The 27,782-nt window shown below is 37.7% G+C and overlaps 1 protein-coding gene across 3 annotated transcripts in view; it reads right to left on the bottom strand.

Annotated features, from left to right (window-relative positions):
• The window catches only part of Ccdc178 (coiled-coil domain containing 178), a 345,640-nt gene that overhangs the window by 267,384 nt on the left and 50,474 nt on the right, over window positions 1-27,782 (bottom strand). For all 3 annotated transcript variants that reach the window (XM_031365073.1, XM_031365074.1, XM_031365072.1), the window contains exons 12-14: window positions 25,559-25,779; window positions 19,264-19,406; window positions 10,803-10,956 (exon numbers count right to left, since the gene is read on the bottom strand). In XM_031365073.1, coding sequence (XP_031220933.1) covers window positions 10,803-10,956; window positions 19,264-19,406; window positions 25,559-25,779 — 518 coding nt within the window. The remainder of the gene's footprint in view (window positions 1-10,802; window positions 10,957-19,263; window positions 19,407-25,558; window positions 25,780-27,782) is intronic.

Here is a 27,782-nt window from a genome sequence, read left to right on the forward strand (position 1 = left end):
CAGACCCTCTCACTCTTTAATGTTGTCTTTTGATTTCTACACATGTAGTGGAGTACACACATCTCAGCCCCAATAAATAAGTCAAATGTGAATTTAAAACATTAAAACTAAGTTCTAAATTGCCATTATTCACAAATATAGAGATTATAAGTAGAGATTACAAGTTGGTAGCTAGTTATATAAATCTTATTGCAGAATGCAACTTGAGTGTCCTCAGACATTTGCAGTATGGGGGAAATCAGTGGAGGACAGAGAAAATAAGCTTCCACAGAAATACGAAAGTGTAAGCAGTCCTCTACTTCTGAAACGCAGGCGAGAAAGGTGCCAATATAAAGCACTAGTCGGTTTGGCTAGGGGCTCTTATGTATGTTGTTAAAGAAACTGTCAAGGAAATAGAGGCTAGCCTTAGTCATATGAAAGAGGCTAGCCTTAGCCATGTAAAGGTAACTGCTGGCCCAAGTGAAACAACACTTGAGTGAGCAGGTCAGAAAAGTATACTCGAATTGATTTAAGGTTAGGCATGGCCCCTGTTTGAAGGATGTGGCCACCCACCCTTCTCAAAAATTTTAACCCAGAATTGCTCCTGTCTAAAGAAAATACAGGGATAAAGAGTGGAGTAGAGACTGAAGGAAAGGCCATCCAGAGACTGTTCCACCTGGGGATCCATCTCATATGCAGCCACCAAACCCTGACACTATTGCTGATGCCAAGAAGTACTTGCTGACAGGAGCCTGATATAGCTGTCTCCTGAGAGGCTCTGACAGAGCCTTACCAGTATGATGCAGATGCTTGCAGCCAACGATTGGACTGAGCATGGGGACCCCAATGGAGGAGTTAGGGGAAGGACTGAAGGAGCAGAAGGGGTTTGCAACCCCATAGGAAGAACAACAATATCAACTGACCAGACCAATGCCCCCTCTCAGAGCTTCCAGGGACTAAGCCACCAACCAAAGAATATACATGGAGAGACCCATGCTCCAGCTGCAAATGTATCAGAGATGGCCTTATCTGGCATCAATGGGAGGGGAGACCCTTAATCCTGTGAAGGCTTGATGCCCTAGAGCAGGGGAATGCTAGGGTGGTGAGGCAGGAGTAGGTGGGTGGAGGAGCACCCTCATAGAAGTAAGAGTATATGTGGGATAGGGCGTTTGTGGATAGGAAACCAGGAAGGGAGATAACATTTGAAATGTAAATAAATAAAATAATCAATAAAAATAAAAAAATAAGAAGAACAGATGAATAATATTATGACCAGACAAAACTTATTCCAACAATTGCAGGTTCAAGTTAGGAAATCCATGGATATGATTTGCTGCATTTATATATAGCAAGAGAAGACATTACATGAGAAGGATCCTAGATACTGGAATGAACCTTGACAAAATCCAACAGCCATCTATAAGGATCAAAGGCACTTGTAAGTTCAAACCTATAGGGATAATCTCTTGTGCACTGAATAGAAGGATCAACTTTCAATAAAAAGCAGATGGCTTGTTACCAAAAGGCAGGAAGTAGAAGGTGGGAGTTCCAGAGCAGAGACTGGAACCCTGGGAGACTGGCAGAGGTTGAAGATCCACAACCCTCGCTCCCCACCCTCCACAACCATTGGAGTGAGCACAGGATCCCCAATGGAGGAGTTAGAGAAAGGACTGAAGGAGCTGAAGGGGTTTGTAACCTCATAAAAAGAACAACAATAGCAACCAACCAGAGCTCCCAGAGTCTAAAACACCAACCAAGGAGTACACATGGAGAGACGCATGGCTACAGCTGCATATGTAGCAGAGGATGGCCTTGTCAGGCATCAATGGGAGAAGAGTCCCTTGGTCCTGTGAAGGCTCGATGTCCTAGTGTAGGGGAATGCAAGGGCGGGAAGGTAGGAGTGGATGGGTGGGTAGGGATATACCCTCATAAAAGTAGGAGGGGGGATAGGATAGGGGGTTTCTAGGGGGAGGAATTGGGAAGGGGATAATATTTGAAATGTAAAAAAAAAAATCCAATTAAAAAAACCTCTCCAGCTGAAAAGGATGCAAAATTATTAATATGTCTTTTTTTTAAAGATTTATTTATTTATTATATGTAAGTACACTGTAGCTGTCTTCAGACATACCAGACGAGGGCGTCAGATCTCATTATGGGTGGTTGTGAGCCACCATGTGGTTGCTGGGATTTGAACTCATGACCTTCCGAAGAGCAGTCGGTGCTCTTCCCCACTGAGCTATCTCACCAACCCTATTAATATGTCTTTGAATAAAAAAAAACAATAGATAGATATGACAGACTAATGTGTCAGTGGGATCTGAATTTGAGCTAATATTTCTTATCTCATTAGAAAAAACTTTATTATTCTAATATTTGTGTAAAAATGTTTTATAAAAATATTGGAAAGATTTAAAATATATAAATGCATATAAAAATATTGCCTGCACTAAAAATCTTGTAACAATGATTTCCTAGACAACAGTATTCACATGAAACATACATCTCATTAGGTCTTATAAACCATAAAAGATCAAGTTAGGATGTGGGCAGATGTGCACCATCTCACATTAAGATCTTGAACATGTATAACTTTTGACTTCTACGGGGCAACTGAGAGGCAACCGTTACTTCAGAGTATGATAAGCCATAAACAGTAGTTGCAGCAACCCAGATTCCTTAATAAGATTTTTATCCTAAGAAATAGATAAGTGACAATAGAACCAAAGAAAGAATCCTGTGGATTTAAACAAGATTCCATTTACCGTTTAGTTGTGTATTTATTTTTACAAGAAAAGTAACACTGTTAACTCTAGCAGCATCATTTATACATCTAAGGGAAAAAATACGTCCCATCCTGTAAATTATGACTCAGATGCCAAACATGATCTAAGAGATGATGAGACCTGTGTCTAGTAATATCATAGGATTAGTTATATTAAATCCAATAATTTCATGAATAGAAACACCACCAATGAAGTGAATTTTTAAAAAGGTCCAAGCCAACATTTACACAATTCTAGAAAATGTGAAACTGTGAACAAGTCTTGTCAGCCCTGGAAGAATGACTACTGTGATTCTTCATGGTTCTCCTGGCACTACGTTATCAAGAAACTGTTTCAATTTCTGCACAACAGCATTATCTCATTAAAACAAGTAATTTAGTCTGACATACTGATCACAGCTTTGTTTATAATGCTTAAAACTAAAAACATGAATATCCTGCCTCTAAGAATGTCTCAAATCACAAATATTGCATCTTAAATGTAAAATAATATTGAAATACATTTTAATTTAACATAAAGAGAAGCACGTCATTGATTCTATATAACACTATATTTTAAATACCTTAGAAGTCCTGTGTACCTATGTAAGCACAATGCTGATATGGACTAAATCTTGACAGGGAGATAAGATAACAGGTAAGTTTTTCCTGTGTATTTGACTGTTTTCCAGACTTTGAAGGATGAAAGCTATTTGTATCATTTAAAATGTGCCTGGAAACAATTTTAGATCACAGTTTGTATAATGAAGCCCATTTCTTGAGTGTTGTCACTAAGGAAACAATATATGCTAATAGGAAGTACAGCACACTGTGTTAGGAAAGCCTGGATGGTATTATCTTACATAGAAGTGCACAGGGACATACAAACAATATCAAATAACAAAAATTTGCAAAGAATTTGATGCAACATATAACAAGAAATCATGCTAGAGCTCTCAGAGCAAATTAGCATGCTCTTTGTGTGCTTATATGCATAAATACACAGACAAATATATATACAACACATGTAAAATTAGTTAAGAGTAACAAAATTTCAACAGGAAAGTATAAAATTACTACTAGGAGAAGTCTAAAAAGTGAAGGAAATGAAAACTGCAAAATATATGTTAATTTATTAGCAGTCAGAAAATTACAAAAATATTAAACTGAAAGCCATTTTCAAATTTATTTTAAAAGTTTAAAATCTAAATTATATAAAAATACATATGTAATCAGAAACAGAAAATTTATAATATAGATATCAATATAACACTATAGAATGTAAATACACATGAAAATTTCAATCCTTTAGATTATTTCCCAGGCTGTTAAAAATAATTTCAGTCATGTGCAATAAGAAAAGATACTGTAAAAATATCACTCAAGTAACAAAAAAGAACACATAAAAGCAATTATATTTTCACCAGAATGTTTTACCTTTTACCAGATATCCATGGAAAAATTATTTAAATGTATGTTCATTCTTTAGGTAATCAGAAAAAGAAAGCATCAAAGTTTAGTTTATAAAGCTAGCATAGTTCAGATAAGAAAATCTATCAAATAAGACACCAATTATGACAGTGAAATATAGACTCACTTATAAATATTCATGCAAAATCGTAAGTGAGGTAATTGCAAGTCAAACGCAGTAGTAACTTAGAAGAATAATAAGCCATAAATGGACAGAGTTTACCCAATAAGTTGAAAGAAGTTTAATATTAATACAATACAAAGTTTCAATTGGTCAAGTGAGAAACTACATAATATCCCCTTCACATACACCCAGAAAATATTTGTATAGTCAATATTTGTTGCTAATAAGCAGCTTTGATGAACTTAGTTTGCATTTTAAAAACCTAAGTGTGATATTGAACATGTATTTGAGGTTGACATTTAGGTGACATCAAGGAGAGATAATATGAGGCAATGTAGAAATGCCATTTTATATTTTATATATGTGGGCAGGCATAAGAAATAGATAGGAACCCTTCAAAGAAAAAATTAGCAACATATGCCTTTATCATACCGATGACTCATTTGTACACTAGATATTGTGTGATAAAACTACATTGTTTTTATCATCCAAATATAAACCTGTCATTTGACTGTATGACATAATAACTACAAAATATCTACAAAAAAATCCTTACTATCTACATAGGCTTCCTAATCAGTAAGTCCAAAGTTAGATTTACTTATGTTTTTGTAAGTGAACGGCTTCATCTGGAGTGTATTGAGCTAAAATATGACACAAAATGGCCACAAATGTGTAGAAAATTTGCACTTTTGGAGTTTCTATCTAATATAACAGACCATATATAAAGATACCAATTAATAACTTACAAAATTAGCTGTTTACTTATAAGAAAAATATTAAAAAATTTGAAAATCTGTTTATATATCAAATAAATTTGTTTCTTTATCTGCACTGAATGTCAAAAGTAAATGATTTCCAGTGGCCTTTGAATACAGAGGTGCAGTTTTCTGGATAGAGGGTTGGGTGGGAGTATAGAAAGGATAAGAAAAGGTCTTAGGGGATGAAGCGATCCAGATGCATCCTATAGAGGCTTCTTTTGCAGCAGATGGAGAGCATTGCAGATTACAAAGTTGGTTAAAGTGTAGCAAACCACTTGACCTTGGGTTTCCCACAATGTACAGGACAGGGGCCATCCTAGAGGACCAGGAAAAGACATTTGCTTCACGATAGTATATGGGGATAAAGCTGCTCCCAGGAAATGTCAAAAATAAAGTCACCTAAACAAGACGATCATAAAAATCTACAAGTTGACATGCTAACATGGATGGTGGAAAGGTGCTACCATTAGATAAAGAACTATAGGCTGCTGATAGAGGCAGAATCAATCTTCTCTGTGGATATGCCAAACCTAAGCAGTCAGTCCTAACAAATACTGAGCAACATTAACTTATGGATTAGCAAGTTTTGTATGTGATGTGTGTGTGTATATATAAAATACATCATATGTATACATATGTATATATACAGATACACACACATACACACAGATATGTATATGCATATATTTATATGCTGAGGCAGAGTCTAGGGACATGAAGAGGTGGGAGCTGAAAGAGAAGGTAGGGTAGAAAAGATGTGAGTACAGCAAAAATTAAAAATGCATTATATATGTATATTAAGCTATTGAAAATATAGGAAGGATAACTTATAAAATAAGAATAAGGAACTCATAGCCTAATTTTACATTAAAAGTTTGATCATAAAATTAGGAACTTCTTAATCAGTTCAATGGTATTTGATTTATTATAGCTATTATTTGTAGAAAAGAAATACAGAACCAAGTTTGTACAGACTAAGGACTAAGAAGGGCAGAAGCTGGAGAAAATATATGTCAATGATTAAACTGGGGGCAATATAGGTCTTGAAATCTGGAAATGAATTCCCTGTGAACCATATGAGTGGGCAGCATGAAGCTCATCCCTCTCTTGAGCTGGAGGTTTGAATTGCATACCAAAGACAAGGCTCAAAGATAATGCACATCCCTGCATTTAATGGAGTGCTCAATGTGTGCTCATGAAAATGTAGCTTAAGGTTGTATAATGAGAGAAATGCAGAAATTAATATATTTAAATTTCATCACACTCTCATCTTCTCTGGAACGTGTGCTAGTCCAAACAATTTCTATAATTGAAAACTACTAGGAACCTTTTAAATGCTTTCATGATTTCCTGTCATGAATAATATCGTGTTATTACAACAAATTAAGGAGGCACGGGGTTGCCAGTTTAAAGATGATGTATGAATGAAAGATTATAGGCTTTGCAAATAATTTCTCCTTCATTGAAAATATCTTGTCAATGGCTATCATTTTACAGATGACAAATTGAACTATCACCAACAAATTATATAAAAGTTATAAGTGTTTTAATAGTAATATGTCATCTGCTGACTGCTACTCTCCCCTGGTGCTTATACTCATACAGTGCAATAAATTACACATTTTGGGAATGCCTTAGTTACAGTTTCCACTGGTGGGATAAAAAACATTACCAAGAGCAACCTGGTGAAGAAAGGGTTTATTTCACCTTGAAGTTCTCACACTCCGTTACTTAGGAAAGTCAGGGCAATAATTCAAGCCAGCATCCTAGAGGTAGGAACTGAGGGATGCTATTTCTCTTCATGGCTTGCCCAGCCTGCTTTTCCACAGCACATAGGATCACTAGCCCAGGGCTGGTAGAGTTCATCATGAGTCAGGGCCTCACATATCAATCATCAATAAAGAAAATGCTCTACAGACTTGCCAATAGATCTGTCTGATAGGGGTATTTTCTCAAATGAGGTTTCCTGTTCCAAAACAATTCTAGCTCGTGCAAAGCAGGCAAAATTGCAAGCACAATTGATCTGTTGTTGGCCTGACATCACTAGTCAACTAGGATATTTCCTTTTCCACTTGTTTCTAAGATGGCATGCCAATATCAATACTCCCAACTTTAAAATAACTTTAAAAGTCCTACATTCTTTAAAGCTCTGCCTCTTTAAAAGACCATAAGCTCTTTCAAAATCCAAACCCAAGAATCTTTAAAATATTTACAATCTATCGGAAACTCCAAAGATGTTTTAAAAGATCAAGGTCTTCCAAATCTAGACTCCTGTAAAATAAAAAAAAAAGAAAGATAAAAAGATAAAACCAACCAACTAAACACCTCTTCTCCATTAAAAATAAACAGCACAACATCATAACCAGCTCTCTCTCTCTCTTTCTCTCTCTCTGTCTCTCTTTCTGTCTCTGTCTCTGTCTCTGTCTCTCTCTCTCTCTCTCTCTCTCTGTCTGTCTGTCTCTCTCTCTCTCTCTCTCACACACACACACACACACACACACACACACACACACACACCATATCTCTCTCGCTCAGGCTTGTTCCATCCCATGGGTGATGTTGTCTTAGTTGTCTTTAGTGATGGCTGCATGATACTGACATCTCCAAAATGCTGAGGTCTCTACCCTAGCTTCACCATTGTCTCTCCTGGGTACTCTTAAGGACTCTGACCATGTTACATGATACCAAAGTCAAATTTCTCTCTATGATCCCTTCTATTCCTGTGGTTTCTATAGCAATTGAAACAGTGTCCCTACCAGTCAACACTTCCAGCCTTTGTTCAGAGACCCTATCTGTACCACACCTGCCAAATCTCAACTTCTCTCCATGACTCTTTCTTCTTTCACGCCTTCAAAGCAAGTACCACTTGGAAGACTCTTCCACATTACCAAGTCAGCTGTCAGCAGGAGGTGCAGCACTGGCTATCTTGTTATAGCCTCCATGTGCTGACCCAAGGAAAAACTTTCCTAAATCTTAATCACAGTTGATTCTTCGGTCCCAGCCAAGTAGTAACTATTGTCCCAGCAGAGCAAAAGTTTTACTCTGGTGGTGATGGTGTCTTATTAATCACAGCCTGTTCTTCAGCTCCAGAGGACCAGAACCACAAATGCTTCTTTCACAATATCACACAAATAGTCCTAGTATGGTCTTTGCTTACCTCAGAGACTTCACAAGTCAGACCTCCATGATCTGTGTCCCCCCTCGGCTCCACAAACAACATACCAAGCTTTGAAATTGCAATGGCTTTTCTATCCCAAAGTTATAAATTTCCCCTAAAATCTTCCCAAAAATACCTGGTCAGATCTGCCTAAACAATAACCCAGAGACTGGTATTAATTTCTGTCTTGCTTAGAGTTTCCATTGCTGTGTTAAAACACTATAACTAAAAGAAACTTGGGAAGGAAAGAATTTATTTCAACCACAGGGCGTGAATCTAAGCCTCCAGTATCTATTATAGAAATCACTATGAATATTCCTCAAGACAACTAAAAATACAAGTGCTGTATGATTCAACTATACCACAGGAATCAGTCTAAACACACAAAAAAAATCTAAGTCAATATGTATGAACAAACCTGTGTGTTCATGTTTATTTTGGTACAACTTGCAATAGCCAAGTTTGAAAGCAATCTAAATGCTCATCAAGGAACTTGGTAATACAGATCTGAAGAGAGAGGGAGTGGGGGGGGGGGAATGAGTGAGTTTTACTTGGGCATAATTAAGAACCAAAAATTGTAGCATTTGCAGGAAACTTGATGGAACTGTAGATGATTGTGGTAAGTAAAGCAGATCAAACTCAGAAATACACAAATATCATGTTCCTAATCATGTGTGAAATCTAGATGTCATATGTATATATCCAAGTCCAATATGCATCTACATACATATACATACACCCATGTATATTTATATATACCTACAAGTACTATTCAAGTAAAGAACTCATAGGAGAGAGAGAAGAGGGTACCTGAAGATTATTGTGATCAATGTACATCACATACTTGTATGAAAATGTCATTAAGAAATACATAACTTCATACAGCAAACATAAACTAATAAGGCAAAGGACACTGTTAATAGGACAAAATGGCAATCAACAGACTGGGAAAAGATCTTTAAGAATCCTATATCTGACAGAAGGCTAATATCGAATATATAGAGAGAACTCAAGAAGTTAGACTCCAGCAAACCAAATAACCCTATTAAAAATAGAGTACAGAACTAAACAAAGAATTTTCAACTGAGAAATATTGAATGGCCAAGAAGCACCTAAAGAAATGTTCAACATCCTTAGTCATCAGGGAGATGCAAATTAAAACAACCCTGAAATTCTACCTCACACCAGTCAGAATGATTACATTCAAAAACTCAAGTGACAGCAGATTCTGGTAAGGATGTGTAGAAAGAGGAACACTCTTCCATTGTTGGTGGGATTGCAACCACCCTGGAAATCAGTCTGGTGGTTCCTCAGAAAACTGGACATAGTATTACCAGAGGACCAAGCTATACCACTCCTGGGTATTCAGAAGATGCTCCAACATATAACAAGGACACAGCCTCCACTATGTTCATAGCAGCCTTATTTATAATAGCCAGAAGCTGGAAAGAACCCAGATATTCTTCAACAGAGGAATGGATACAGAAAATGTGGTACATTTATACAATGGAGTACTACTCAGCTATTAAAAACAACGAATTCATGAAATTCTTACACAAATGGATGGAATTAGAAAATATCATCCTGAGTGAGGTAACTCAGTCACAAAAGAACACATCACTAATAAGTGGGTATTAGCCTAAAAGCTCAGAATACGTAAGATATAATTCACAGACCACATGAAGATCAAGAAGAAGGACCAAAGTATAGGTGCTTTCGCTGTTCTTAGAAAGAGGAACAAAATACTCATGGGAGCAAATATGGATACAAAATGTGGAACAGAGACTGAAGGAAAGGCCATCCAGATACTGCCCCACCTAGGGAACCATCCTGTACACAGCTACCAAATGTAGACACAATTGTGGATGCCATGAAGTACTTGATGGCAGGAGCCTGATACAGCTGTCTCCTGAGAGGCTTTACCAGTGCCTGACAAATACAGAGGCTCGCAGCTAACCATTGGACTGAGCCTGGGGTCCCTGATGGAGGAGTTAGAGAAAGCCCTGAAGGAACTGAAGGGGTTTGAAACCCCATAGGAAGAAAAACAATATAAACCAAGTAGACCTCCCCTCCCCAGATCTTCCAGGGACTAAGCCACCAACCAAGGGAGTACACATGGAGGGATCCATGGCTCCAGCTGCATATGTAGCAGAGGATGGCCTTGATGGGCATTGATGGGAGGAAAGGCCCTGGGTCCTGTGAAGGCTGAGGCCCCATTGTAGGGGAATTCAAGAGCAGAGAAGTAGGAATGGATGGGGGAAACACCCTCATAGAAGCAAGGGGAGGGGTATGGGATAGGAAGTTTCAGTGGGCATCCAGGAAGGGGGATAACATTTGAAATGTAAATAAAGAAAATACCCAATTAAAAAATACAAATTATAATTACAAATGAAATAAGCATTCTGTTGAGTTGTCAAATATGTTTTGCTATCCAACAATATGAAACTAGGACAGCTAAGAAATCGGCTGCTATATAATAATTTGCAGGGAAAATATGCTATTTCTAGCTGCAAACTAATTTATAAATATTTCAAAGTATGAAACACTCACTGTTCTTTTTAAATTTGATAGTTCATCTGTTGTGCTCTGTGTTTCTCTCAGCACCTCACTCACTGATTCTTCATCGCCTTCAAGGTCCAGATTCACAGACTCAATTGAGGCTGTATAGTGAGCCTCCAGACAAGTAAGCTTATCTAGTTCTTTCCTAAGATAAAAGAAAAGCTGATTTTTATCCACATTGAAAAGACAATTATATTTAAACCACTCTTTAACTTACTAGGAATCAATGACATTTATCCTAAAAGTTCTCCTACCCCACGGCAGTTCTAAATTTCCTAAAATGCTCAGATATTAAGAGTGAATACAAAGGAAACAAGTACTCTTGTTTCCCAAGGTAAAGAATGGAGAGAAAAGTTATTTATATATATATAACATATATATATATATATATATATATATATAACTTTATGTGTGTGTGTGTGTGTGTGTGTGTGTGTGTGTGTGTGTGTGTGAAGTTGGATAATAAAGTAACGGAAAGCTACTGGGCATTTAAATATCACCATTTTTACGTCTACTAATCAGGAAAACCCAATAGTCAGTCACACTCTCACTTTGTTGTTTTTTTCTTTTCTTTTTTTTATTAGATATTTTCTTTAGTTACATGTCATATGATTTCTCCTTTTCCAGTTTCCCCTCCCCTCCCCCCAAAAAAACAGAGCAAAAAAACAACCCCTCAAAAAACAACAAGAACAAACCCCTGCTGCCTCCCTCCTCCCCCTGCTTGCCACTTCACCTTCTCCCACTTATTGGCCCTGGCATTCCACTACACTGGGGCACAGAATCTTCACAAGGCCAAGCCAGCCTGATATAGCTATCTCCTGAGAGGCTCTGACAGTACCTGACTAATACAGATGTAGAGGCTCACAGCCACCCATTGCTAGTCTCTGCAACTCCTTCCATGGGTATTTAGTTCCCCCTTTGAAGAAGGAATGAAATGTCCACATTTTGGTCTTCCTTCTTTTTGAGTTTCTTGTGGTTTGTGGGTTATTCTTCCTGTATTCTGAACTTCTGGGCTAATAACCACTTATCAGAGAGTGTATACCGTGTTTGTTCTTTTGTGATTGGGTTACCTCACTCAGGATGATATTCTTCAAATCCATCCATTTCCCTAAGAATTTCATAAATTCATTGTTTTTTTTTATTGCTGAGTAGTACTCCATTGTGTAGATGTACCACAATTTCTGTATCCACTCCTCTGTTGAGGGACATCTGGGTTGTTTCCAGGTTCTAGCTATTATAAATAAGGCTGCTATGAACATGGTGGAGCATGTGTCCTTCTTACATGTTGCAGTATCTTTTGGGTATATGCCCAGGAGTGGTATAGCTGGAGTATATTAACTTAAAAAAGGTTGGTATTGGCAGAATATTGGACATATCGAGCAATGAAACAGAACCCAGTAGATACAAACAGAGCCATGGAAATTAGGACCTGATGAATCATGACAATGGTTTACATACCCTGTTGTGTTCATAAAGCCCCCAAAGACCAAGGAGCCAAATTCTGATGTAATCACCATAGGGTCTCTATTCAAGCTGGAGCTTGGGCCATACCATTATCTCTGATGCAGGAGAATGGGAGGGAGCCTCGAGCCCAGACTCCGGTAAGGATTTATAGAGTCAAGAAGGGGATCTCTAGGCTGGTACATATCTGATTGGGGGGTCCACTATGGCCTTTAACATAATTGGCTTGTGCTGGAGGCCAAACTGTAAACTTAGCTTCTGTTTTCCTACTGATTGGTAGTTATTAGGAAGTGAAGCGTCAGGATAACCTGGCAACTGGCACTAGATGCAGGTCTTGTTGGGCTATATGCTGGAAACTGGTGCTAAACACAGGTATTGTTGGAGGGTAGCCTGGAAACTGGTGCTAGGCCTGTTAGTTTACTTGAGTTTAGTATTAGGTCAGGTTCTCCAAAATGGAGTCCGAGCCCAAAATATTTGGATCCTCAGCTCTTTAACCAAAGCAGTTGACACAGGGCACCATGTTCCATGGATGTGAGCAGAGAGAGAGAGAGAGAGAGAGAGAGAGAGAGAGAGAGAGAGAGAGAGAGAGAGAAGCAAAGCTAAATCTGACTAGATCTCAATCGTCATTCACCTAATTCTCCCAAGGATAACATGTAAAGCTAGGCACAATGTCCCAGAAGAAAACACTTGGCAATCTCAGCATTAGAACTAGGGGTTTCCCATGGCACCAAGCCTGGAAAAAAAGAATTGGCAAACTGAATTCTAACAAAATTTAAGACTTTTCTCTGACAAAACACCCCATAAAGGAATAAAAAGTTAAACCTTTTAAAATCATAAGATAGCTGTAATTTACATATCTGTTTTAAAACTTAACTTGAATTCTCTGTTAAAAAAAAAAAATCTATACCAGCCAGAAAAAAATACTTGAGCAGATATTTCATAAAAGAATTCACTATCATGTCAGCACAAAAATGTGCAAAAGAAATTTGAAATAAAACTTCAATGCTACAAAAAAAAATGCTAGAGCAGCTGAACGGTTTTCTTTTAAAAAGTGATCTCTTCTTGCTGGTGTGTATGGTTAATGGTTTCTCTACACTGTGCAGCTGGTTGCAGGAGTTTTTAACTGGTACATACTTAGCACACAGACTGGAAATTGTGTTCATAGATGGGCCTTCTGTAGAAAGCTGACCTAATGCTCACACAGACCTAGGACATGAATTTCTAAAGTAGTTTCGATCAGACCAACAAGAAAGTGGAAACTAACCAAATGCCCCTTAAAGTGTGGTTGGTTAGACAAACCTGACACACCAATACCAAGAAATCCCACTTAGTAATAAATCTGAGAAGGCATTCTTGGAATTTATCTGCCAAGGTGGGTTAATCTTAATGGCAAAATAAAAGTAAAACCAAAAAAATAAAAACAAAACAAAACAAAAACAAGAACCCAAAGGTTGCTTGTTCCATGATGTGTTTATATAACATACCCTAAATGATGAAGATCTGAGGGTGAGGGCAGAGAAAGAATAGGGGCAGAGGTAGGCAGCACAGAAGATGACCCCATTCCATACTTGGATCAAAGCAGTAGTTAGTGAATTTACACACAAAAGAAAATTACATATACCTACACATGCAATCACATTCATCCATGTGAGTTAGTGCACATGAAAACATGATGCATGGAAAAACCTGGGCAGGACCTGTTTCCTAATCTGATATCATAGTACCAGTCTCTAAGATCTCCCCAATTGGAAGAAGCCTGGAGAAGGAAATTGTGAACCATTAACTTCTATGGGTCTGTAATTACTTATAAAGAAAAATGAAGAAAACAAACATGTGGGAGAAAGCATTGTATAACTTAACATAGCTAAAACAGAAAACATCATTTTTATTAAGGAATATTATTAATGGTCTGCTATTGAACAGCATTCTGCTGCAAATACACACATAAACACACACACACATACACACAGACACAGGAGACATTGCTAATGGAAAACTTGAAAAACAGAAGAAATTAATGTGAAATTTATATAAATATTATCAGCAAATAATCCCAGCATTTAATAAATAAAGAATAACCATGAAAACAACAGGTGACAAAACCCAACTAGATGACATTAATTTTCATTTTATTTATTGTTTTAGTTGGGCAGGTAGTTTATATCAAGAGAAATGTAAAATTAAAATAAATAAAACCTCAAAACCAAAGAAACCTGTAGAGATGGCTCAGTGATTAGGACATTATGCTGCTTTTGATGAGGACATGAATGCAGCTTCTGGATGGTCCACAGCTGCCTGTAACTACTGCTCCAAGATCCATTGCTCCCTTTGGCCTTCTTGGGCACTTGAACATCTGTGGCGCACACTCACACATAGATAAATACTTAAGTAAGTCTTTATGGTCTCAAGAACGTAGGTCATCTTTAAAAGGACAGTACAAGTCACAGGATGAACTCCCTTCCTAATGGAAAATTAAAATTCAAAGATTGCATGGTATTTTGTTTATTTAGGTTATTTTATAAGCCTTATTTTATGTACATGGGCATCTTCTACATTCATGTCTCTGTAACACTTGCATGCCTGTTGCTCACAAGAGCCAGAAAAGGGCATCAGATTTCCCTGAATCAAAATTACAAAAAGTTATGAGCCACCATATGAGTGCTGGATCCCCTCAGGTCCCATCAGGAAGAAAGACAGTGGTCTTACTCTCTGAGCATCTCTCCAGCCCCAATGTCTTATTCATACTAAAACCTTTTTCTTTCATAATCAACCTTAACTTGTCAAGATAACCTCACTGAAGCTGTTATTCTAAGGGACTTGTCAGCCAAGAAGGACTCAAGACAGAAACAAAAGTGGAAGAAAAGGTTGTCATAAATGAAAGTCTATTTTAAAAATCCTTCTATAAGATAAAATATTGAAAGTATTCTCATAGGTAATAGAAATAAAACATTCTACAATCAGCAAGTGTTTTAGTGAGTGGAAGTGGATAAATAGAGTAAACTTTTAATTATTTTTGTAACACACAATACATCAACAGCATCCAATGTGTTTTGGATCTGATGGTGTAAGCATCTTACCAAATAATAAAACAGAATCATCATCACCCAAAGAGAAGAAGGGAGAACAGGATGAACATGAGTGACAACATGGAAGGCCATCTGCTAAGCAAAACAGGCCATCTAGTTTATGTTCAAGGAATGTACTAGTGATCTGTGAGTATATTCAGTGGTACAACTTCTAAACCACGCTGTCTATAACAGAATAAATATTTCTGTCAGTGTCATGTTTATTAGTGAGTCTAAAACATAAATAATCCAACACATTGGAAGTTGAAAATATTTTCCAAACATTAATAAAAATAAAATGTAGTAAAATTACCTTTATAAATAATCTTAAGGAAAAAAAGATTCTAGAAACCAGAAAGAGTGAATTTGAGGTGACAAGAAACCAATCGATATCTCTGGATATCATAATCACTTTAAACTTGTATGCATCTGAATTTATACCATCAAATAAATGAACTAAACATATAATGGAGTACCAAATATGGTGACTTACATGATATTATAGTGTGTGTGTGCATGTGTATGTGTGTGTGTATGTGCGTGTGTATGTGTGTGTGTGTGTCTCTGTGTGTGTGTATAAATGCATACATCTATGTGAAGGCCCAAAGAGGACATCCAGTGTCTATCTCTGTTACTCTCAGCCTTATTGCCTTGAGATAGAATCTCAATGAACATGAAGTTCTCTAGGTTTTGTCTAGGTTTGTCAGCCTACCCACTGCTAGGGTTATAGTCATAAACATCCATCCAACTTCATACTTAGATTTTGGGGATTCAAATGCAGGTTCTAATGCTCACAGAAGAACTACTGTGGCCCACAGAGCAGTCTCCCTAGCCCTAGTGCCATACAACAGAATTTTATAATCTTTTATCAATATTTAACTGAAAGGTAGCAAGGAGCAGGAAAAAATAGTATTTTTCTCTAACATTGTCTTGAAAATAAGCAGCTTTAAGGAGATGGAGGTGGGGGACCCTCTAGAAAGTACCAGAGACCCGGGAGGTGAGACACTCTCAGAACTCATTGGGGATGACCTCACCCATAATGCCCAACATTGTGGAGAAGGAACTCAAAGGGTCCACCTCCAGTTGACAGACAGAGCCTCATGTAGACATGACAGGACACTAACCCAGAGTCAAAATTCCTGATCCAGAATTGTTCCTGTCGAAAAAAAAACTGCAGAGATTAAAAATGGAGAAGAGATTGAAGGAAAGGAGGTCCAGTGACTGGCCCAAATTGGGATCCATCTCATGGGAGTCATGGGGGCACCAAGGCCTGACACTAATATGCTATGATGTGCTTACAGATGGGAGCTTGGTATGGCTGTCCTCAGAGAGACCCTACCAGTAGCTGACTGAGACAGAGGCAGATACTTACACCTGATCATTGTACTGAAGTTGGGGATCCCTATGGCTGAATTAGGGGAAGGATTGGAGAGGCTGAGAGGGAAAGCGACCCTGTAGTGGCTATTCCTGGATGTCCACTTGACTATATCTGGAATGAACTGTAATCCAGAATTGGAAGGCTCACCAGTCATCCAAATCTGGAGGCTGGGAGATACAAGTTTCTGACCTGGATCTTGGCATGGAGATCCTGAGGCATAGTGGCTATGAATTCCAGAAGATTAAGACAGGGAGATCTCTGAGTTCAAGGTCATCTGGGATTAAAGGTGTGGTGGCACACACTTTTAATTTGGGCCACACCTACTGCTGGAGACCTGTATAAGGACATTGGAAGAAGGAAGATTCTCTCTCTCTTCTCTGCCTGTTTGCCTTCTGGGACTGAGCGACTGCTAGATCCTTGGGCTTCCATTCTCAGCTGTTGCTGACCATTGTTGGGGAATTGGACTAAAGACTGTAAGTCATCAACAAATTCTCTTACTATATAGAGACTACCCATAAGTTCTATGACTCTAGAGAACCCTGACCAATACAGACCCCATAGGAAGACAAGCAGTCTCAACTGATCCAGACCCCAGGGAGCTCGCAGAGACTAAGCCACCAACCAGAAGCATATACTGTTTGGTCTGAGGCCCCTGACACATATGCAGCAGAAGTCTGTCTACCTGATCTGTCCTCAGTGGGAGAAGATATACTTAATCCTTGAGAGACCTGAGGCCTCAGAGAAGGAGGAAGACTGATGGGGTGTGGAAGGAGCACCCTCTCAGAGGCATGGGAGAGGAGGAATGGGATGAAGGATTGTGGGAGGGGGACTGAGGTGGGGGGCAGCAATTGGAATGTAAAGAAATATCTACAGCATAATTGCTACACCTGAAGCTAAGGAGACATCGCAGAAATAACTGGAATAACATTTTTGAAATTTTCAGGTTAAGAGTAAGTACCCTTTGTATATTGCTTAGGTATTGATTTTACAACATTATAAAAATTGATTTTACATATTTCTATTATAAACTAATAATAAATTTTCCTGTTGAAATTTCAAAAGGGGTGGGGAAATCTGTTCAAAGTACCATTCATGTTCAATAGGTCTGGGCTGACCATGAGATTATGAATTGTGAACAATTACTCAAATAATACTTATGTTGATATATAAAACTTAATCTTTATGATATGAAAGCATGGAAAACAATGTACTCAATAAGGAACAAATGCATGTTTTTCCAGTTATATAAGGCTAACTAAAAAGAAAATGTGTGTGCTGGTGTCCATGTAAACTACAACTCAGCTCTGGATCACCTAGAACCGTAGTCACAGATGTTTGTACACCACAACCCAGGTTCTGGGAACTGAGCCTTCATCCTCTGCAAGAGCAGCAAGTGATCTTAATCCCCAAACCCTTGCTGCAGTCCCAACTTAAGTGCACTGTAAAGATGAAGTGGCTATGGGAAAATATACACATTTTAGCAAATAGATGTTATCCAGATCATAAGGTTTGTACTAATTGTGCTCATTTGCATATATGAGTTTGATTCTAGCTTTGTAATGATTTTAACATGAGATTAATTGTCCCTACTAAATCATGAATCAATTTAAACAAAGAAAAATCTTTGATGTCACTTTAAGCCAAAAGGAATTTTAAGTCAATGAAAGAAACCAGGAGGTGTGTTGGGTAGTCTTTGCCAATTTGACACAGATAGAATTGTTTTGGAAGATGGTACTTGAGACACTGTCCACACCAGAACTGCTCCTGGCAACATCTGTGCTGCTTTATTTGGTGCAGTGGTGGTGGTGGAGGGGTAGGGTGGGGTATGATGACTGACATATGGGGCCCAAGTTACTGCTGGCAATGCCACCCAGGGACATTCCAGAGTTCTACAAGAAAGCAGGCTGAAGAAGCAAATGAACTATCCTCTTCTGTGGCCTCTGTACCATCTTCTCCATCCAAGTTCCTGCCCTGACTTTCCTGGATGATGCACTCTGAGCTGTAAGATAAAATTAACTCTTTCTTCCCCCAGATTGCTTTTGCCTGTGATGTTTTATCACAGAAACAAACATATCAGAAGGTATGTTTACTCTAGAAATTTATGCAAGGAGATAACAATCGCAACTATTAATTAGAAGGAGAAAATCTATGCATTTAAATATTGTTCTATTAGTAAGAAAATAAATACAAATTTAAATATTAACATACTTATAATTGCTGCATTGATTCATAATATGTGATATCTCATTAAAAAATAAGGAAATCCCTTTTGCATGCAGGTGACAGGGAGATACATTGGCATTATGCTTTATCCTCATGAAATTTGCTGATACACATGAAAACTTTAAAACTAAAATATACTGTCATGTGGGCTTACATAGATTTATACATGAAATATTCAAATTTCAATTGACAAACTTGATGATAATATTGGCTTAAGCAACTTAAATTCTAAGCTATTTGAAAGTTTTGAGCAGTAGTATTTATTACAGTTTGGTTAACCTTTCATTTCTAAACACTATACATAGTATTTAGGGTGAATTCTTACTCATAGGATGCTGCACTTGTTAGATCTTCTTGAATTTCTTTTTCGTTCTCTATTCTCATATGCTTAAGCTTTGCTTTGGTACTTTCACACTTATCCACGGACTCTTTAAGCTCTTCATGAATTGCTCTAAATTTTTCCATTACCTAGAAATGAAATATATGTCGCCCATATATTTATGAATGATTAATTAAAAAATTCCATTGTCACTCATACTTTAGGCTTAAAGTTATTAATGTATGTTTTCTTACCATAACTAATCCTCTAAATGTGTACAGCTAAGAAAATAGGGTTCGTGTTCCTTTATCATAATTGACAGTTCATTTGATACTACAGAAGCAGAAAAGTTACAGGTTTATGGGCTCAAGTTAAAATCATCTTTTAAAGATGTTGATCTTTAATGTGCATATGAAATTAAATCACTCGTACAGTACAATGAAAATTAAATCACTCGTACTCATTTTAATCAGAAATAAGCATTGCTATCTTCCTGTAATAGTCCAAAGCATTTACTTTTAGTAATTAATGAAAACGATCAGCACTTCCTAGCTGTCTCCATCTCTCCTTTGTTCGTGCTCTCCTATCCACCTCTCTTGTCTGAATTATACCACATGACAGTTGCTGCTCTTTCTCATTGCCAGGCACACGGACCGACACTGTGCACAACTGATGAGCAGATTTGAGGAATGCAAACCCCACTGTGCTGAAGCAAGCTGCCAAGAGACTTTACAAGCTTAGATATTTTCTTCAGATGCACCTCTCAAACCAGAATGTGCTGAGTCAGAAGGGAAGGGCTTCTCTGAATGCTGGCTGGCAAATTACTCTCCAGGAAAAAGAGCAACAGCTTTGATTCTCATTGGAGGAACACAAAGGCATCTGTGTTCCAAGAAACTTGATCACTTGCACACCATGAGCATGTGAGGTGGCAACGAGGCCAGAAGAATCTTCTGGAGCTGGAGTTCCAGGTAGTTCCAAGCCTTGATAGTCAAAAAAAAAGCAGTTCCAAGCAACAAATATTCTTAACCTCTGGCCCACCTCACAAACGTACTGGGAAGGTTTAAAACTAAATAAAGATAAATTGCATGGAAAGGCCTCAGACGTGTCATTTCAGTTATATATGATGATAAAATTATTTTATCATTTTAAATTTTTGTATTTCATTTCATTGCCTTGTCACATTGACGAAAGTAGTCTCTTTAACACACATCATGTCCTGTATAGTCATTTTCTCTGGCTTTTGCTTGAAATGGCTGCAGGGTTTCAGGGGTTAATATGAACACTAGTGCCATTTGTAAAAGTCTGTAATTTATGTCTATATTATAATATCTTGATTAAAAGAACAGATCTTGCTGGGTAGATATGCCTGGCCTCAGAATCTGCACTCTTCCAACCTCAGCATCAAGGTTACAGAAGTTCTCTTCTGGCTTCAGCATTTTAATTATGACTAATACATCTCAAGAGTCTTTTGATAAAAATCAGACCTCTTCCTTTTATTCTGGTGACAGTCTAAGTTATAGAACTACATCTCTTAATGTCAAGTAATTTCTAGCCTCCTAAAGGGAATTATGCATGAGGTGACTCATTATCATTGGACTGTTTTGATAAAGGACTGTTTTGAACATATTTTTCATCATATTTACAGATATATATTCTGTTAATAGCTTTGTTCAAAAATTTCACAAGATTCTGCTATTAAAAGTATCAGCTAGAATTCATTTAAGGATGCCCTTCTTTTCTGTGGATTGGGTGTTTAAAAATAATATTGAAATGATTAGTTGTTCATAGGCTACACTGCCACTAAATCCAGGATCAGTTATTGGATGCAATAAGCTAATATTTGGTAGGTTTCTTTTGATAACCTTCTCCTTGGATCCTTGGACAATGTTTACTTCGTAGTTTAAATTTCTCATAAGTTACACTATATTTTAGATAGTGTGTGCTTTTTAAATTAAATGTTGCATACCTTATATAATTTAGGATTTTGGATTTATTTTAATCAAAACACAGATAACATAAAAAGACTGATGCCAAAGTGTACAATTAATCAGTCTCGGGTATATTTGCAATGCAGGGTTTATAATTCTTGACAGACGACACATGCAAGCATGCCGGCAGGGAAGAGTTTGCTAAGTTTCAGGAGCTTCCTGTAGAGAGAGAGGTCAACTGAGTAGTTTTAGTAGGTTCTAAAGCTTGTGGGTTGTTCTCTGTATATCTGGGACAAGTGTTTGAGAACAGACAAGTGTATGGTGGCAGAGAATGTGAGACTTGGGAAACTATTTACATGTAGGTTTGATGTACTACTCAAGGAAAAAAATGGACAACCCTCAGCAGAGCCCCAATATTATCCTATTTTAGATGTTTCACTCACCCCTATATTCTAGGTTGTTGTTTAATTATCTGCATAGACATTGTTAAACTGGATCTTTCATTTTCAATGTACACATCTGCAGTAATGAATTTCTGTATGTATATTTCACTCTGGGTGTTATGGTAGCCTCTGTTTTGATCCCTGATATTTAATTCAGGTGAACATTAAGCTTATGGCTCAGTAGTTATTATTATAGCATTTTGTAAAGGAAGAAGGCAAGGCACAAAGATTTACAAATAGTTTTCAAGGTCTGAAAGCTTATAGTAAGGATTTAAGCACACAACACTTGAACTCCCATTCTAGGGCCTGCACTCTGAAAAGCTAGTCAACCTGTTTTCTACAGCTCTGTATGCTTCTGCTTCTCTCTGAGGAGGCATTTGGTCCCTGCAGTGCTCATAATTCTGTTTTTCATTCCTGAGTTTTGTCAGTTATGCTCATTTCATAAATGGAAGATGTACTTTCATACAGAATACTGCTGTGTCACTGTAGGTTTTTTTTTTTTTTTTTTTTTACAGTGGCAAATGATATATCTAACCATCCCTAGTAGTGTCTCATCTTTATTTGGGGGAATTACTTCTCCTGGTGATATGTAGCCAGAGTGACGTTTTAACACAGTTCTGGGCTTCCTCTGAAGAAATATATTGAGGTTATATCTTTTGCTATGTCTTATGCTAAATACTGCCTGGGGAGAATCTGTGTGTATACTAAGTAATGCTATGTCGCCTTGCTCCTTAATTTAAAACTATTGGTTAAATAAAGATGTCAACAGCCTATAGGTAGGCAGAAGAGTAGGTGGGGTTTTGGTTTCTAATCTTGGGTTCTGAGGTAGTACCATGAGGGGAAGATGGTAGATAGAGGAGAAGATGCCATGAGTATATGAGTCATGAAAACATAGCTATGAGAGCTAGCCAGTTGGAGTTAAGAGCTCCCTAGATAGAACATGGCAAGTTATAACTTATTGAAAGGTAACTTATTGATAGGGAAGTAGGCAAAAGAGCTTAGTGGGTAGATATCTGCTCTACTGCTGATTAAAGTTTATTATAAATATAAAAGTTGTGTGTGTTTTATCTGGGAACTGAATGATCAAAGATGGGATAGAACCCCCTGATTGAGATTAAATAATTATATCTACAACAGAAACCAAGAGAACAGACTGTCTTAATTTCACCCCTGAGGTCACTAGAGGTGGCAGTCAGAATTAAAACCAGTCGATCAGAAGCTCTGCTTGTGAAATTCAACACACAGCAAGGAGAGCAATGAAGTAGCAGTGACAGAGCCAAGTCGCTCCCCAAAGTGGGCTATGTCACCCAGAATTCTTTAGAAAATGGTCCAACAGGTGAGAAGACCCACCCACTATGGTGGATTTAGATTAAGGAAATAAGTCATGGACTACAGAAGTCCAAAATCTGCAGTGTGGTCTCACAGGTTGAACCAAGCAAATATGCAGTCCAAATCCAGTAATTAAGCTTTCAGATTTCCATTTTACTAAAAGGAGGTCAGCTTTGATGATGTCCAGGACTCGAACTGATTGGATGATAAAAGGTAACCTGCTTCACTCAAAATGTTCTTTTTGCCTATGTATGTAAATCATTGCCTTGATTTAATGAAAAATCCCCCATGTAGACACAAAACTAGTCACAGTCATCTCTGATAGGTTTACACAAAGGCTTCTGCTTTCTTGACCTGCTGCAGTGAGCTCCTGTCATTCCGGAACCTCCTCTCCTGGCTGCTGACAATACTGCTTCCTCTGCCTACAGCAATACCCAAGGCCATCCACAGAGAAAAAAACTCACCAAATAGTGTCATCAAATAGACACCAGTATCAACAAACCAGGACAATGCCACTTAGGATTGGAACTATAATTGCTAAAACAAGACTGGGTTAACCTTTTCTTTAAAGCCCTAGGCTTTCAATATCTTTCTGCTTTTCAGTTCAGCATCCTTTCTACTGGCTCCATACCAGAGGTTGCCTCATGGTTGTCATGAAGTGAGAACCACAGCTATCATCTCTAGATAACAGGGAAGCTTAGTGTTTTAGGGTTTCTATGGCTTTGACAAAACACTATGGCCAAACAGCAAGTTGGCAAAGAAAGAACTTATTTGGCCAACACTTCAACAGCAGTGCTCACCATTCAAAGAAGTTAGAACAGGAACTCAAACACAGCAGGAACCTGAAGGCAGGAGCTGATGCAGAGGCTTTGGAGGCATGCTGCGTACTGACTCACTCCCCATCACTTGCTTAGTCTGTTACCTTATGGAACTCAGGAACACCAGCCCAGTGATGGAATCACCCACAATGGCCTGGGCCCTCCCCCATCAATAACTAATTAAGAAAATATACTACAGGCAGATTATATGGAGGCATTTCTCAGCTGAAGTTTCCAACTTTCAGATAACTCTAGCTTCTGTCAAGGTAACATAAAACTAGGCAGCATAGCTAGAAATAACGAGAGGTGATTGTTTTGAGTGGGTCAGTTTTTGTCAAGGAGTTCTCTTAGAGTTCCAAAATCCATTCCAGTGAAAGCGAAATAAGATCAGGAAAACAGGATGTAACTCCAGCTGACACATTATCAAATTGTAGAAGGGTATAGGAAGGCTTCAACATAAGCATTACTCTAGGCAAGTTTTCAGAGGACCTCTGGAGAACACTGAGGTATTAGCTAATGGAATGGACCTTGCCTACTACTCAGTAAGGTATACAGCTGAAGAAAGTTAATATGTACATTGAAAGAAGAACATTGTTGTGGACTTATTGTGTATTGGCAAACTGCAGTTTTGTCAATACATACTAGAAAAGAAACTCAGATGCCTAACACACACACACACATACACACACACACACACACACACACACACACACACACACACACACACAGAGAGAGAGAGAGAGAGAGAGAGAGAGAGAGAGACAGAGACAGAGACAGAGACAGAGAGACAGAGAGAGAGAGACAGAGAGAGACAGAGACAGAGACAGAGAGAAGAAAGAGAGAGACAGGAGAGAGAAAACATTAATAAATTGTTTTACATGTATGTGATGGAATACAGAACTAAAATAAACTAGATTTGTATCTATGAAGAGTAGTTTAATTACATTAAAACAATGTAGAGGGCTGGAGAAATAGAGCAGTCGGAAAGAACAGTGGCCACTCCTGCAGAGAAGCCTGGCTTGTTTTCAAGGACCCACATCTTGGAGCTTACAATCCATAACTCCGGAAAGCTAATGCCATTTTCTAGCTTTCCACATATGCCTGAATGCACGTGGTGCACCTACAGACAAATAAAGGCACACATACAAATAAAGACACATAAAAGTTCAAAAATAAAACGTTACCTTAAAAATGAAGATGCAGAGACTTAGTCAAAGTATAGCAGCATTGTATAATTCAAAGATACAACATTGTTACATTGTTTTAATGAATGGATGAAATTTATACTAGTTATTTGTATGATGATGGTAGAGAGTGACTGTGTGGTAAATCTGGAAGGGATTGTTTTATTTATTTTAAATAATCAAACAGTAATATGAGGTAAAATTTGTTATTTCTGGAGCAGTTGCAAATAAATGTTCTCTATAGAATGACTCTACAATGTGATTGATATCATATAATCATTTGAAGTACCATTAGGTTTGTAATTTTTATCAATGATTTTACATTGTTGATATGTTCTACTTGCTTTCTCACTCAGTTAAAACTATGATTTAAAAAAACAAGGTTGTTTTGAGTCTCTATAATTTTAATGAGTTAACTGAATATTATTAAATGCCCTAGGTATATAGAGAAGTCTCAAAGATAGTGTCTAAATAAATACCAATAAATTATCATTGAACAGACTATTGGACAAATAAATGACAGATCAACATTAGAATACATATTCAGTTCTTACAGTAGAAATATTTTGAAACAACCAAAAAGATACAGATTCACTCACCTCAAACTTTTTATGGTAACGTTCTCTCAGAGACTGTAGCTCCTGCTTGCGCTTTTTCTCTATTAGAATGCTATGAGAAATCATGTAGTCTATGTCCTTCTGGACCTTCTCATTGGCTTTTTCCAGCCTCTCTTTCTGCTCCTGTAGATGGTCCACCTTGATGGCCTTGTCTTTAATATGGTTGGTCAGCTCTGCGATTTCTTTGGAGAAGTTCTCGTGTTCTGAAAGTAAATTAATGAGGGCAACACTGAGTTCAGTGCTGACATCAGACAGACCAGAAAGAAATGTGTGATAGTATACAGAATCTACTTTAAACTTTAGAAATTATTCACCTATGAATCTTAAGAAGGGTTATTCAAATATTGAATTGTAAAACATTGTTTCCTTCATTTATCAACAAGAGGACTAAAACATGCTTTATTAGTTGATAATCTTTAATATAAATTCAAATTATTACCATCAACAAACAAACTGATCATTTTATAAGCACATATACACACGTTTTATGTAACCGTGCTAACATGAAAATAAATTTGAAAGAGCAGAGGCTTTCCAGAAATGCATAAAGCTAAAATGATAAAAATCAGACTTACAAGTGTCGACATGAGAGGGAAGGCACGATTCTTACTAAGATGCTCCAATTATAGAAAAACAAAAATACCAAAAAACCTCAACTGAAAATTATTATTTTCAGATTGATTTACAAAAAATAAATAATGAAATAATTTATTCATCTAAAATTAACATGCCCAATAATGGAATGCTTAGAGACAGAGTAAGACAAAACCCACCTACCCCAGAACTCCTCTAATGTGCTTTAAATCAGGCCTGTAAACTCACTTGGTTGTCTCTCTATCTTGGTAATGGGAGACCCCAGCGTGTTGGACTTCTGAAGAATAAAACACTCTTTGCATTTATATACTATCTGAGTCCATGGTATCATTCTTCAGCAAATCATGGACCTGTACAGCCAACCAATATCTGATTTGACCTGAGGCCCACTCCATGAAATGGAAGCCACATTTGATTCTACTTGGGTGACTATGAACAATTCAAAGGCTAGCGTAAAGCAAAATATTACTTGTATAAAAAATGTAGCAGTAAAATGGCTCCTAATAACATTCTGCCATGCTTATTGATCAGTCATCATCAGAGAAGCTTTCTCCTACAGTACATGGCAAAAAAACACAAATACCTCTAGCCAGACATTTTATGCAGAGCGAGTGAGCGTGGAACACTCAGCCTTAAGTGGGATGTCTCCATCAAATCCCTTTTCCTGGGGTTCAGGGAACCTTGTGGAAAATGAGGCAGTAAGATCATAATAGCCAGAGGGGATAGAGGACACCAAGAAACCCTCTGTGTGAATTTTTAATTTGATTCCTTTATATTTTGGTTTTGATTAATCTTGTTACTTCTTTTGTGTTGGAAGACTCTGCTATTGGGGTCACAACAAAGCTCTCTGGGCACAAAATGGAGGACTCCATTTCTCAGTAGGACTTCCTCTTTGCTGCCTGATCTTATCTTGATAGCACAAGTACCTGACCTTATCTAGAGGATGACCCTGCACAAAGCTTCCTGCAAGTGCTACATGACTCAGCGCTTCCCACCATATGATTATTAGGTACTGTTTTATAACCAATAAACCCTTCCTGCCTATAACCCCCATCTGAGGAAAGTCACATAGTCTATGACTAGATTACAGGTTCCAATCCCCCTCTCCCAAGAACCTGCTTGGTCTTGGAATACTTTTTCATGTAAATGAGCATTCCCACCCTAGCCAATAGCATATGCACCTTGGAATTCCATACTCACTCCTCAAATCTATATAGCCCTTGTTCACCCTAAATAAAGTTGAGTGGTCTCACGGAAGCTGATCCTATTTTCAGAACCCTGCCACCACCCCCTCTACTCTTTTTGTCCTCGAAGGCCAGTATCTGACTGCTCCCAGGTAGAAGGGTCAGTCACAGTTTTCCAGACCTTTTTGTTTTCATGTCTGTCGGTTTAATTAAGTATTTTACATTGTCTATCTTCTTAAGTATATGTGTGTGTGTGTATATGTGTGCATGGGTATGTGTGTGTTGTGTGTGTATGGTTGTGTGTGTATGTGTTTGTGCATGTGTTGCATGTGTATGTGTTTGTGCATGTGTTGTATGTGTGCATGTGTGTGCATGGTGTATATGTGTGCACATGTGTCTGTGTATATGTGTGCATGTGTGTGTATGTG

Source organism: Mastomys coucha, unplaced genomic scaffold, assembly GCF_008632895.1.
Source record: "Mastomys coucha isolate ucsf_1 unplaced genomic scaffold, UCSF_Mcou_1 pScaffold13, whole genome shotgun sequence".
In the NCBI taxonomy this organism is placed as follows: Eukaryota; Metazoa; Chordata; class Mammalia; order Rodentia; family Muridae; genus Mastomys; species Mastomys coucha.